Source organism: Labeo rohita, unplaced genomic scaffold, assembly GCF_022985175.1.
Source record: "Labeo rohita strain BAU-BD-2019 unplaced genomic scaffold, IGBB_LRoh.1.0 scaffold_87, whole genome shotgun sequence".
Lineage (NCBI taxonomy): Eukaryota > Metazoa > Chordata > Actinopteri > Cypriniformes > Cyprinidae > Labeo > Labeo rohita.
The window spans coordinates 442,784-456,774 of record NW_026129821.1 but is presented as its reverse complement, the minus strand read 5'-3'; the positions used below and the strand labels follow the sequence as shown (position 1 = coordinate 456,774).

At 40.5% G+C, this 13,991-nt stretch overlaps 1 protein-coding gene across 2 annotated transcripts; it reads left to right on the top strand.

Moving 5' to 3' along the window:
• The first annotated feature begins 472 nt into the window (after positions 1 to 472).
• On the top strand, positions 473 to 13,739 carry coro2ab (coronin 2Ab). Of its 2 annotated transcripts, none has more exons than XM_051105034.1 (12): positions 473 to 1,079; positions 3,028 to 3,222; positions 3,306 to 3,422; positions 3,504 to 3,653; positions 3,877 to 4,044; positions 4,122 to 4,238; positions 9,042 to 9,146; positions 10,518 to 10,614; positions 10,690 to 10,802; positions 12,121 to 12,214; positions 12,865 to 13,073; positions 13,153 to 13,739. In XM_051105034.1, the coding sequence occupies exons 1-12, from the start codon at positions 975 to 977 to the stop codon at positions 13,276 to 13,278; spliced, it is 1,596 nt and encodes a 531-aa protein (XP_050960991.1). In that variant the 5' UTR covers positions 473 to 974; the 3' UTR covers positions 13,279 to 13,739. The 2 variants fall into 2 exon arrangements, with proteins under 2 accessions (XP_050960991.1, XP_050960992.1); XM_051105035.1 differs by having other exon boundaries at positions 477 to 536.
• Positions 13,740 to 13,991: the final 252 nt, after the last annotated feature.

Here is a 13,991-nt window from a genome sequence, read left to right as displayed (position 1 = left end):
TCAGTGTCACTGAACTCACTCAAACACACACACACACACACACACACACACACACACACACACGTCTGGTTTATTATCTTTGTGGGGACTCTCCATAGGCGCAATGGTTTTTATACTGTCCACACTGTATTTTCTATCCCCTTCCCCTAACCCTACCCCTAACCCTAACCCTTACAGAAAACTTTCTGCATTTTTACTTTCTCAAAAAAACTCATTCTGTATGATTTATAAGCTTTTGTACCCATGGGGACCTCAAGCCGGTCCCCACAATGTCAAAAATTCCAGGTTTTACTATCCTTGTGGGGACATTTGGTCCCTACAATGTAGCAAAAACAAGTACACACACACACACACACACACACACACACACACACACACACACACACACACACACACTATTTCCCTCATTCATTTCAATCATCATCATTAATTCATGATCACTGACGCTAATCAGATGATATCTGAGCGAACACACACACACACACACACACACTCCTGTCGCTGGTGAGGTGATGTCGGGCTCCTGATGACAGAAGGTAAGACAAACTCACACAGACACTCAAAATGCAGAAGGAAGCTGACCGGAAAGATGTTGCTCGTGAAGAAACGGCAGTTCTTGACAAAGCGCTTCTGCGCTGCACGTGACACTCGTGACTCGACGCGAGTTTTTGTGGCGGTGTCCCTGTGAGTAAACGAGTAAATGCTGAATGAGAAGCAAATAAGAGCGTTTCCTCTGTAATTCAGCAGATTCGAGTGGATTTAGTTCCCGCTTTACATTCATACAGACTGGACTTGCTCATTTAAAGAGACAGTCACTCAAAAACGACCTTTCTGGGGCCTCGTGTTACTCAAACAAACCCGAACTGACGGGAAAACTTACCTGTTTTACGAGGTGAAATCCGTAAGATGTTAACTGTACCAAAACATACGATTATAGGGAAAAAAAGTTAGCGACGTAAACGACTTCATACGAAATGGACATCAATTTGCCCAAATGTGGAATATTTATTAATTTCCACTGTGTTGCAACCACTGCTCTGTGGAAAACAAAGGAAGATGTTTTGAGAAATGACATCAGAGTAAGTAAATGATGATGAGTAAAGCTCATTCTCAGAATTTCTTCTGAACTTTCCAGACATCAACCTCAAACCAATGTGGTTGATTCTTCAGCTGCTGCCCGCTGTCTTAAATATGTGAACCTGCAGCACAAAAACTGTCTGAAGTATCACAGGTATATTAGTAGCAATAGACAACAATACACTGCATGGGTCAAAATGATTGATTTTTCTTTTATGCCAAAAATCATTAGGATATTAAGTAAAGATAATGTTCCATCAAGATATTTTGTAAATTTCCTACTGTAAATATATCAAAACTTAATTTCTGATTAGTCATATGCATTGCTAAGAACTTCATTTGGACAACTTTAAAGGTGATTTTCTCAGTATTTTGATTTTTTGCACCCTCAGATTCCAGATTTTCAAATAGTTGTATCTCAGACAAATATTGTCCTGTCATAACAAACCACACATCAATGAAAACTCACTTATGTAAATCATCTGACAAAATTAAGAAAGATTGACACTTATTTGTGGTTGAGGGTCACGTATGTGCTCACTACAAGTGTTTTCACATTAATAATCTTAATGCACCATTTCAGGGCAAAACGGTCTGATAACAGCCACATCACATGTAGATTATTGATAAATGTTTATGTTGTCATTACCCATTAAAACATTTTTGTTCATTGTAATGAAGCTTGAATAATATATAAATATTGGATGAAATTTTCAATGAAATAAAAATTTGAAATGTTGCTTTCGCAGGGAACTAAAATAAGTTTTAACTAGAAGCACTAAAATCACTACATGGAAATAAAAAAAAATAATAATTAAACCTAAATAGGAGTATTTAGCAAGAACAAAACACTAATTAAAATAACAAAATCATATAACTAAATTAATATAATTAAAATGGGAAATATAAAAAAAAAGCTAATTCCAGATATAAATAACAACTGTAATAGTAAGTAAATAATATGAAAATGTGACCGTATAGGTCAATTATACATCAGGTGAATAAATGAGCTTTCCACTGATGTGTGGTTTGTTATGATAGGGCAATATTTGTCTGAGATACAACTATTTGAAAATCTGGAATCTGAGGGTGCAAAAAATCAAAATACTGGGAAAATCACCTTTAAAGTTGTCCAAATGAAGTTCTTAGCAATGCATATTACTAATCAAAAATGAAGTTTTGATATATTTACGTGATCTTTACTTAATACCCTAATGATTTTTGGCATAATATTTATGCTCTATGCAATTTGGCATATTGTTGGATATTGCTACGAATATACCTGTGATACTTAGGACTGGTTTTGTGCTTGGGTCACATATAAACAACAACTGTAGTAGTATATAAATAATACTAAGGTAACACAGGACACTTTAATGAGGTCTGAAAGCTTGTTTTTAAAGGGAAAATGTTCCAGAAAAATGGGTATTGGTATACTACAATGTAAATGGATTGTTTTAAGCAGCACTGTACATTCAAACAGGATTAGGTTTCTTTTAATGATGTCAGATTGATTTAAATGTACTGTGATGAATGGGGAACTGGTTAAATGGAGCAGGTAATGTGAGTTGATGGACGACGGTCTGAGATGCTGATGGAGAAAGTTGTGAGCGTGAGACTGGCGTTCAGGTTAAATGTCAGATGTTCGTTGTTGTAACGACTTGTTCCGCAACTCAATCTCACTGCAGCATTAAACATTCATCCCTCAAATTTGTAGAACGTTCAATGATTCATGTGCTGGAAAATCCTGAGCTTGACGTCGATCTTCAGCAAAACAGATTGTTATTTGACTCGAACCGCACGAGCAAACACTCACAGGAACAAACTACAGAACTAAAATATACATACAAATGTTATGAATATTTTCAGCACAACACCACTTCCTCAAACACACAGCCAGTCAACCGTTGTGGACTGATAGCCTGACATAGTGTGTGTGTGTGTGTTCAGATGTCCCAGCGTCACTCCTGTGTGACGTTTCATCATGTGATCGGCAAGGCGGCGGTGAAGGGGCGGTGCTACCACGGCCTGTCAATCACACGCAGCGTCCAGGACAACCAGTTCTGTGCTGTCAATCCACGCTTCATCGCCGTAGTGACCGAGTGTACAGGAGGCGGGGCCTTCGTTGTCATTTCAGTCCGTCATGTAAGGCCACGCCCCTTTGACCCTTTGACCCCACCCTGCTCTGATGGAGTGTGTGTGTCACCAGCTGTGTGTGTGCGTTTCAGACGGGCCGTGTGAGTCCTCTGCACGCTCGGGTCTGCGGTCACAGCGCTCCGGTGCTGGACGTCAAGTGGGACCCGTTTAACGACCTGCGCGTCGCGTCCTGTTCGGAGGACTGTACGGTCAGTTTCCATGGCGATGTGTTCAGGTGTGCTGTGCACATGGTTTCCATGACAGCAGCGGTTGTGTGTGTGTGTGTGCAGGTGAAGGTGTGGGACATTCCTCCAAATGGACTGAAGGCGGATCTGAAGACGCCCAGTAAAGATCTGAGCGCTCACAGCCGCAGGGTGTCAATCATCGAGTGGCATCCAACCGCCAGAGACCTGCTGCTGAGCTCCGCCTACGACTGCAGAGTACGACACACACGGCAGCTCTGTTCCCTACTGAGTCCACTGTGTGCACTGCTGACTCTATGATAGCTCTATGATATGTTTTAGCCAGATTCTAAGCGCTGCGCACACTAAAGCCAATCCCACAATGCTTTGCGACTGTACTGATGCTGTAGATGTACTGTAGATGTTTCTGACACACATTTGAAATCATCAGTGTGTGTGTGTGTGTGTGTGTGTGTTGTAGGTGCTGGTGTGGCGTTTGGACTGCGCTGAGGTGCCGGTGTGTGTGATAAACACACACTCTGAGCTGGTGCTGTGTTTGAGTTTTAATGCGGATGGAAGTTTGTTGGCCGCCGCCTGCAAAGACAAAAAGATCAGAATCATCGAGCCGCGGACGGGACGAGTCCTGCAGGTGTGTGTGTGAGTGTGTGTGTTCATGATCACTAATGATAAGGCCTGAGTTTGATGTGTGATGCTGCTGTGATGCAGGAGTTCGGCTGTCGCTCTCATAAAGTGTCCAGGGTTTTGTTCCTGTGGGATCTGAAGATGTTGGTGTCCACAGGAAGCTCCTGCTGGAACCAGAGACAGTTTGTCCTGTGGGATCTGGTAACATTCACACGCAAACACGCGTTCAAAAGTTTACACACACCTTGCAGAATCTGCAAAATGTTAATTATTTTACCAAAATAAGAGGGATCATACAAAATGCATGTTGTTTTTTATTTAGTACTGACCTGAATAAGATATTTCACATAAAAGACATTTACGTATAGTCCACAAGAGAAAATAATAGTTTAATTTAAAAAAAATGACCCCATTCAACAGTTTAACACTGTGTTGTTCCTGAATGATCCACAGCTGTGTTTGTTTGTTTAGTGATAGTTGTTCACGAGTCCCTTGTTTGTCCTGAACAGTTAAACTGCTGCTGTTCTTCACAAAAATCCTTAATCTCCCACAAATTCTTTGGGTTTTTCAGCATTTTTGTGTATTCGAACCCTTTCCAACAATGACTGTATGATTGAGATCCATCTTTTCACACTGAGCACAACTGAGAGACTCATATTCAACTATTACAGAAGATTCAAACACTCACTGATGCTCCAGAAGGAAAAACCATGCATTAAGAGCCAGGGGTGAAAACTTTTAAACAGAATGAAAATGTGTTTATTTTTTTTATTTTGCCTAAATGTCATATTTTTTCATTTAGTACTGCCCTTCAGAAGCTACAGAATAAGCTACAATATACTTACGTGTTTCCTAGAAGACTAAATAAGTTAAATTTACCCTGATCTTCAAATTCCAAAAGTTTTCACCCCCGGCTCTTAATGCATGGTTTTTCCTTCTGGATCATCAGTGAGTGTTTGAATCTTCTGTAATAGTTGAATATGAGTCCCTCAGTTGTCCTCAGTGTGAAAAGATGGATCTCAAAATCATAGTCATACAAACCTTCTCTTACCCTACAAAATTTTTGTAAAGATTTAGGTTTAGTAGATATCTGGGAGGGAACTGCATCCTAAAATAAGAAATTATACATTCTACTCTCACCCTCATAAATCTTACTCCAGACTGGATTACTTATTCACACCATCTGATTGTATTTACAGAGTGAAGTCCTGTCATATTGGCCCTATTGTTTTATCAGACCATAGCCCTGTGTATTTGGACTTTGACATTAATGTGTCTATACCGAAATCCAATTTTTGGAAGTTCAATGTTTCCCATTTGAATAATAATGCTTTTTGTACATTTCTCAAACAGAAAATAGCTCACTACTGGCAGGACAATCAGAATTCCCCTGTCTCTTCTGCGACAAAATGGGATGCTGCCAAAGCAGTGTTGAGGGGCCATATCATCTCTTATTCTTCTTTAGTGAAGAAAGTTAAGACTCAAAAAAGGAGAGCGTTAGAGGCTGAAGTAACCCTTCTAGAAAATTTACACAAACAAATGCCGAATCAGATGAATTGGACTCAATTAAACAGAGCAAGGGCCAAATTAAACTTGGACCATACTGAGCATATAAAGAAACTATTGTTTTTCAGTAAGCAGAAATATTACGAATTTGGAAACAAACCTAGCCACTTGCTTGCATATCAGTTAAAAAAAGCACAACAAGACAGAATTATAAAAGCAGTTAGGACCCCAGAAGGAAATGTAACCTTTGACTCTCAGACAATTAATGATACTTTTGCCAACTTTTATAGGAATCTATATAAAGCCGAGAGTGTTAACTTGCAAGAGCACCTGTCAAATTATCTGAACACAATTTTCCTCCCTACTGTCTCTGAGACAGACAGAACATCTCTAAACGCCCCTTTCACCAAAGAGGAAATCTGGCTAGCTATAGAGTCCATGCCCTCAAACAAAGCTCCGGGCCCAGATGGGTTCCCTCTCGAATTTTATAAGCAACTCTGGGAAGATATCAACCCAATCTTATTGCCTGCAATTAATAACCTCTTAGATTCAAATTCAATGCCCGATTCTTGGTCCTCTGCGGTTATCAGTCTCATTTTGAAAAAAGACAAGGATCCTTTGGACTGTTCCTCCTATCGCCCAATTAGCCTTCTGAATGTAGATTACAAGATTATGGCCAAAGCAATGGCCCGGCGCCTTGAATCCATCCTTCCTTCTGTCATTTCACCAGACCAGACAGGGTTTGTCAAATCTAGATATGGCTCTGATAATATCCGCAGATTGCTAAATATCTTAGATTATATACATGTAAATAAAGATCCCACGTTAATTATCTCACTAGACGCTGAGAAAGCATTCGATAGGGTGGATTGGCCCTTTCTTTTGCCGTATTGGAGAGGATAGACTTAGGATCTAATTTTATTAAATTGATTAAACTCTTATACTCTCAACCTATGGCGACGGTCAATACGAATCGGCTAATTTCTAATACATTTCCCGTGAGTAGAGGATGCCGTCAAGGCTGCCCTCTCTCACCTCTTCTATTCTCTTTGGTCATTGAGCCATTGGCTGCAGCAGTGAGAGCGAGTACGAATTTAAGGGGCATTAAAATCGGCTCTGAGGAGCATCGTATTTCTCTTTATGCCGACGATGTACTATTATACTTCAAATACCCTGAGACTTCTGTTGACGCAATCCTCTCCATTATTGATGAATATAGCACTCTTTCCGGATACAAAATTAACTTAAACAAATCCCAGGCCTTGTACCTGTATTCTCCTCCTGAAGCCACCTCTGACTGTCCATTTCGTTTAGCTCCCTCTGGTTTCCAATATCTGGGAATAAATATTACACCAATATTGGGTGATTTATTCAAAGCTAATTACACAAAATTAATCTCTAAAATGAGTCAGGACTTGTCTAATTGGTCAAATCTCCCCATTTCATTTTTCGGTAAGATTAATGTAATAAGGATGAATGTCCTACCTAGGTTGAATTTCTTATTTCAAAGCTTGCCCTGCTATTTGAATTCAGTTTTCTTTAAAAATTTAAATTCCATTTTTTCAAAATTTATTTGGAATAATAAAAAACCTAGACTTAAATTTTCTGTTTTGCTGAAACCTAAGGAATTAGGTGGGGCTTCACTCCCTAATTTCCAGCTATATTTCTGGTCCGCTCAGATTAAAAATATGATAAATTGGTTTCTTAACAGGACAGATTCACAGTGGTTAGGGATCGAATCTACAAGATGTTTTCCAAATTTGTTAAATACGTTACCATTTATTTACAATGTGCACAAACTTGAATCAGTCCTAAGCATTTTTACAGTATCAAACACACTTTTAGCTTGAAAGATGTGTTGAAGTATTTGAGTATCCCACTCACTCTATCTTTAAAATCTCCTATTTCACTCAACCCTGACCTACCCCCTGCTATTCAGAGTATTGGCTTTTGCTCATGGAGACTGAGGTGGAATTTTGGATTTAGATCAATTCTTGATAATGGTGTTGTGTTTCTTTTTAGTTGCTAAAACAAGAATTTAACTTACCCAGTAATGATTTTTATAAATTTTCGCAACTGCGGCATTTTTTGGAATTCATTCTAAAGTGTGTGAATACGTGTTTGATGTTCATGATCACTATGATAAGGCCTGAGTTTGTTTGTGTTCTGCTGCTGTGATGCAGAAAATCTCTGTCTTTTACAGTATGTTGTCCAGGGTTTTGTTCCTGTTGATTCTTTGAAAGATGTTGGTGTCCACAGGAAGCTCCTTTTGGAACCAGAGACAGTTTGTCCGATCTGTTCTGGTAACATTCTTCAGCAAAATGCTTCAAAAGTTCAAACCACACCTTGCAGAGTCTGCAAAGTTCATCTACATTATTTTATCTAAAACCAGTCCGTCTACAAAATGCATTTCCTTTTTTATTTAGTATTGTTTTAAATGCAAAGATATTTGGTACTAAAAGACATTTGTTCTGGGATAGTCCACAAGATTAAAATAATAGTTTAAGGAAAAAAAAAATGACCCCATTCAACAGATTTTAAACTGTGTTGTTCCTGAATTATCCACAGCTGTTTTTGTTTGTTTAGTGATATTTGTTTGCATCTTTGTTTGTCCTGAACAGTTAAACTGCTGCTGTTCTTCACAAAAATCCTGTGTTACATCTCCCAAGAAAATTCTTTGGGTTTTTCAGTTTTTGTCCATTCGATATTCCTCCAACAATGACTGTGGTTATTCAAATCCATCTTTTCTACACTGAGGAAAACTGAGAGACTCATATTCAACTATTACAGAAGATTCAAACACTCACTGATGCTCCAGAAGGAAAAACCATGCATTAAGAGCTTTGGGTGAAAACTTTTAAACAGAATGAAAATGTGTTTTTTTTTTTTATTTTGCCTAAATGTCATATTTTTTCATTTAGTACTGCCCTTCATTTTATTACAGAATAAGTTTACAATATTTTATTTGTTTCCTAGAAGACTAAATAAGTTAAATTTACCCTGATCTTCAAATTCCAAAAGTTTTCACCCCGGCTCTTAATGCATGATTTTTTCCTTCTGGATCATCAGTGAGTGTTTGAATCTTCTGTAATAGTTGAATATGAGTTTGTTTTGTCCTCAAAGTGTGAAAAGATGGAAAAAAAAAATCATAGTCATTGTTGGAAAGAGTTCAAATACACAAAAATACTGAAAAACCAAAGAATGGATTTCTCTGAAGAACAGTGGTCAGTTTGTTCAGGACAAACGAGGGACTCATGAACATCTGTCACTAAACAAACAAAAACAGCAGTTTTCAACTTTTATTTTCTCTTGTGGACTATATGTAAACATTTTTTATGTGAAATATGTTTTTCAGAACTAAATAAAAAACAACATGCATTTTGTATGATCCCTCATATTTTGGTAAAATAATTAACACTGCAGGTTCTGCAAGGTGTGTGTAAACTTTTGACCTCAGCTGTATGTGGTGTGTGTGTGTGTGTGTGTGTGTGTGCGCAGGAGGATCTGTCTGAGCCGTTACTGGAGGAGGATCTGGATGGAGGATCTGGGGTCATTTTCCCGTTTTATGATGCTGACACACACATGCTGTATCTGGCTGGAAAGGTGTTGAACGTCGTCTCACTGTCTCAATGTGCCACTTAGATCACACCTACAAACACTACATGTATATGAATATACAGGGTTGCCAACTTCTACGTTTAGCTTGGAGTGAGATTGTTTGTTTGTTTTGTAGTGGGGGGGGCGGGGGGGCAGTGGTGATCTCGATTCCATATCTATTTATGTAGATACTGTACATATAAGAAGATAAAAATGCAGCTGAATGCTTTTCTTTTAGCACATTTAAACGTTTAAATTCAGTATTTGCTTGCATTCGTTGTGTAATAGGGGTGTTAGTTGTTAACTTTTTAAATTTCACATTTTAAAAATATTTATTCAAATGGAAAAACTAATATAAAATAATATATAATAATAATAATATAATATATAAAAAACTAATATAAAATAATTTATATATTTTAAGTCATTAATGGACCATAATTATTGCATAAATAGTATTTAGTACTAAATGATCTCCTTAAAATATTAAAAATGATTGAACTAAAATATAGAACATTTATTTAACTGAAAAATAGTTAAGCCGTATGGTCACATTAATAAGTAAGCAATACCCTAAGGGTTAAATACAAGAAAACCATATTAAGCCTTACAAAATTTAACCATGGTTTTATTATAGTAAAAATGTGGTAACCATGTTTTTTGGCGCATTGCTTACCATTTGTATAACCATAGTTTTACTACAAATACCACAGTTAAACTATGGTTAGTGTAGCAAGACCATGGTTAAATTGTGGTTACCATGGTTTAACTAGAGGAACCATGTTTTGTTTTTTGTTTTGTTTTTGTAGTAAAACCTTGTTCAATTTTCATAAGGGTTTCCTCCTTCACTCTCCTGAATAAAATGTTATCGATGTAAAAATCAATGCATAATCTGCTGTAATGTTTACCAAAAAATGCTGCAAATACCCGTATAGTGAAGCTGTCGTCTCTGTCATACTGAAACACATTCAAATGTACTGCCAACACTGGTTTGTTTGTAGAGCTCCGTCAATCACGTGACCGCGTGGCGGCGACGCGGGCGAGATCAAAGCTCGGCTCAGCTCTGTTTTTCAGTGGCTCTGGCGTTAACAGAAGCGCTACATTTTAGTGCGCCAAAACAGTATTTATGGTTTTAACTTAGTATTGAAACGTACAACATTTGAAAGCTGAAACTTTGTTTAAAATGGCAAGCAGAGTTGCCAATTCGGCGTGAGAGAGTGAGAGCGTGACACAGAGCCTGAAAGCGTGTGTCTCACCTGAGAGTTGGCAACCCTGGAATTTATAATCTAGAGACAGGCATGCATTTGTTTGCAAAAGCTGTTATGTTGGATCCATGAGATGTTCAGCTCAGTTAAACTCTCTCCGTCTGTGTGGCAGGGAGACGCCAACATTCGCTATTACGCGGTCAGTGCGGTGAAACCCTACGTTCACTTCCTGTCTGAATACCGCTCGCCGTGTCCTCAGAGAGGCTTGGGTACTCACTCATATAGCGTGATGTTGGCGTGAGCTGCTGTGCTCAGGCTGGAGAGTCAATGCTTCATGTGTTTAGGTGTGATGCCCAAACGCGGCCTGAACACCAGCGCGTGCGAGATCTTCAGATTCTACCGGCTGCTGGCCGTCAAAGACCTGCTGGAGCCGCTCAGCTTCTGCGTGCCGCGCAAGGTGAGAGTTCAACTGAGAACGTCCGAGAGGGAGGAGCCTGTGTGTGTGACTTTATGTGTGACAGGAGTCTGTTTGTGGGAGGAGCCTGCATCTGGGTTAGGTGACTATGTGTGGGAGGAGTCTGTGTTTAAGGGAGGAGCCTGCGTCTGGAGGAGGAGACTTTATGTGTGGGAGGAGTCTGTGTATGGGAGGGGCCTGTGTCTGGGGGAGGAGACTTTATGTGTGGGAGGAGCTTGCATCTGGGTTAGGTGTCTGTGGGGGAGGAGTCGTTTGTGGGAGGAGTCTTATCTGGGTTAGGTGATTATGTGTGAGAGGAGTCTGTGTTTAAGGGAGGAGCCTGCGTCTGGAGGAGGAGACTTTATGTGTGGGAGGAGTCTGTGTATGGGAGGGGAGTCTGTGTGTTGGGAGGAGTCTGTGGGAGGGCCTGTGTCTGGGGGAGGAGACTTTATGTGTGGGAGGAGCTTGCATCTGGGTTAGGTGTCTGTGGGGGAGGAGTCGTTTGTGGGAGGAGCCTTATCTGGGTTAGGTGATTATGTGTGAGAGGAGTCTGTGTTTAAGGGAGGAGCCTGCGTCTGGGGGAGGAGACTTTATGTGTGGGAGGAGCTTGCATCTGGGTTAGGTGTCTGTGGGGGAGGAGTCGTTTGTGGGAGGAGCCTTATCTGGGTTAGGTGATTATGTGTGAGAGGAGTCTGTGTTTAAGGGAGGAGCCTGCATTTGGGTTAGGTGACTATGTGTGGGAGGAGTCTGTGTTTAAGGGAGGAGCCTGCGTCTGGAGGAGGAGACTTTATGTGTGGGAGGAGTCTGTGTTTAAGGGAGGGGCCTGCGTCTGGAGGAGGAGACTTTATGTGTGGGAGGAGTCTCTGTTTAAGGGAGGGGCCTGCGTCTGGGGGAGGAGACTTTATGTGTGGGAGGAGCTTGCATCTGGGTTAGGTGTCTGTGGGGGAGGAGTCGTTTGTGGGAGGAGCCTTATCTGGGTTAGGTGATTATGTGTGAGAGGAGTCTGTGTTTAAGGGAGGAGCCTGCATTTGGGGGAGGTGACTTGGTGACTTTATGTGTGGAAGGAATCTGTTTAAGGAGGAGCCTGTGTCTGGGGGAGGTGACCTTATGTGTGGGAGGAGTCTGTGTTAATGGGAGGAGCCTGCATCTGCGTCTTATATGCACAAAGACTGTGTCTGTGCATGTAAGAGCCTGTTTGCATGGGAGGAGCCTATATGTCTAGGAGGAGTCCGTGTGTGGGAGTGGCTTTTGTGTAACTGTAGGTTTCCCAGGATATTAATGAGGTTGTGATGGCCTGTGATGTGTGTTTTGTTTCTGACAGCAGTCTGAGGGTTTTCAAGAGGATATTTATCCCATGACCGCAGCCAATGAGCCGGCCATGACCCCGGATGAGTGGCTGATGGGACAGAATAAGGGTGAGTCAAACAGAACTCAGATAAATGACCGAGAGCCAATAAAATCTCTGCACTCAGAAGCCTATTTTGTCTGTAAATCTTCACTGAACTGCCGGATGCAAACCTCCTTTTTCGAGCAAATTTTCATAATTCTAGGAAAAAGGTGTTGTTATGCCACATGCCATTCAGATACTAGGTATATTTGGTTTAATTCTACAGTTGCAAATGCGAATGGTGTTTGTTGATTATACATTATGTGTTGATTATTTGGTTTTATTTGTAAAAACATCAGTGTACTGATGGACTTATTTTAAGACGAGAAGTACATTATTATTTTTCACGTGTTAATGTCAATTTTAATGACGTTGAGTGTTCGTCTTTTTGACACCGGGGCCGATTTTTCTCATATTCTACCGTTATATTTGGTGTGTCAGCGTAACTGGACACACAAGCTTGTGCTTTGTGATTTTTGTGTGATGATAAACTATGAAGTCATTTATTCCAAAATTAGCAACTTGCATCAACATTTTGTGTGACAGACATAGAGTACCTGCCTATGAAAAGCGGTTAAGAATCTGCTGTCATCTTTTACTCACACCAAGTACAAAAATATTCCAAAGATGACAGAAAATGATACGAGTGAATGATGGCAGATCGGTCGGCTCCTGTAGGGCCGCTGCTGATGTCTCTGAGACCCGCGGCTGAAGCGCTCGGCACCTGCCCGAGTGAAACGGAGACAGCAGCCGATCAGGACGCAGAACAGCCTCCTGACATCATCGCTGACCTGCAGGACTGGACGGAGGACGACACGCAAAGCCACGACTGGATCTCGTCACGCTTCGGTCTGAGCCGCGGCAAAGCCCCCGCGCCGGAGACGGAGGTCAGACGCCTCAGCGCTCGACTCAGTAATGTGATTTTCCTCAGGTCAGAGGTCGTAACGCTTTGAGTGTGACTCACAGGTGCCGCTCCGCCAGCAGGAGGAGATTCAGCACCTGCAGGAGCAGCTCAAGCAGAGAGACGAGAGAATCCGACAGCTGGAGCTGGAGCTGATGAACACACGCAAACACATGAGAGCGTCCTTCTGACGACAGCCAATCACAGAGGAGAACATTATAATGATGCGTAAACATCGAGTCTTTTTCAGAAGGAACGAGTGTGTGTAAATACGATTCATGTTGATTCTTACGGGTTTCCAGAGATTTATTTTGAGCCGAATTATTCCCGTTCACGACAAAAGACGATAATTATAACCGGACAAGTTGTGCTCACCACAGCTACACAGAGGATTGGAGGAATCACTTTCAGAGTGATGAACGCTAAAAACACTGTCAGCCAATCAGAATCCATCCTGCTTTCAAGAGAGCGAACATTTAAAGTCGCAGGCGACAAAACCTTAGTGCTAATAATAAACAGAACAGTACTGATGTGTTGAAGTGGACGCTGGTATAGTTATCGTTGTTGGTGTGAACGGGCCTTTAACCCTCTTACACAAAGGTCCTTGGAGGACAAACATGTCTGTGTCTAAAAACAGTCATTAAAATATTCATATTTTTTCAGTTTTTTGACATGCATTTCTACTGATATCAATCCTTCTCATAACTACCCAAAACATTCATTTTTAGGCTTTTAACCCTTTAAATGTCAGTTTGTTTACATAATAACAGTTATTTTTAATGAAAAAGGACAAAAATATATTTTTTATACACTAAATGCTAAGCAGAATTTAGCGACCCTGTTCACAATTTTATTTTGATCCTGTACAAAAGTTTACATTCACTTGATTGTTAACACTGTGTTG

What these genes read in the sequence shown, in the direction of transcription:
- coro2ab (XM_051105034.1), top strand. Translation starts at nt 975, where the DNA reads ATGGACATCAATTTGCCCAAATGTGGAATATTTATTAATTTCCACTGT. An exon ending in GCTCCGCCTACGACTGCAGA is followed by an intron (nt 3,654 to 3,876) that starts GTACGACACACA and finishes TGTGTGTTGTAG; the next exon opens with GTGCTGGTGTGGCGTTTGGA. An exon ending in CCCCCGCGCCGGAGACGGAG is followed by an intron (nt 13,074 to 13,152) that starts GTCAGACGCCTC and finishes TGTGACTCACAG; the next exon opens with GTGCCGCTCCGCCAGCAGGA.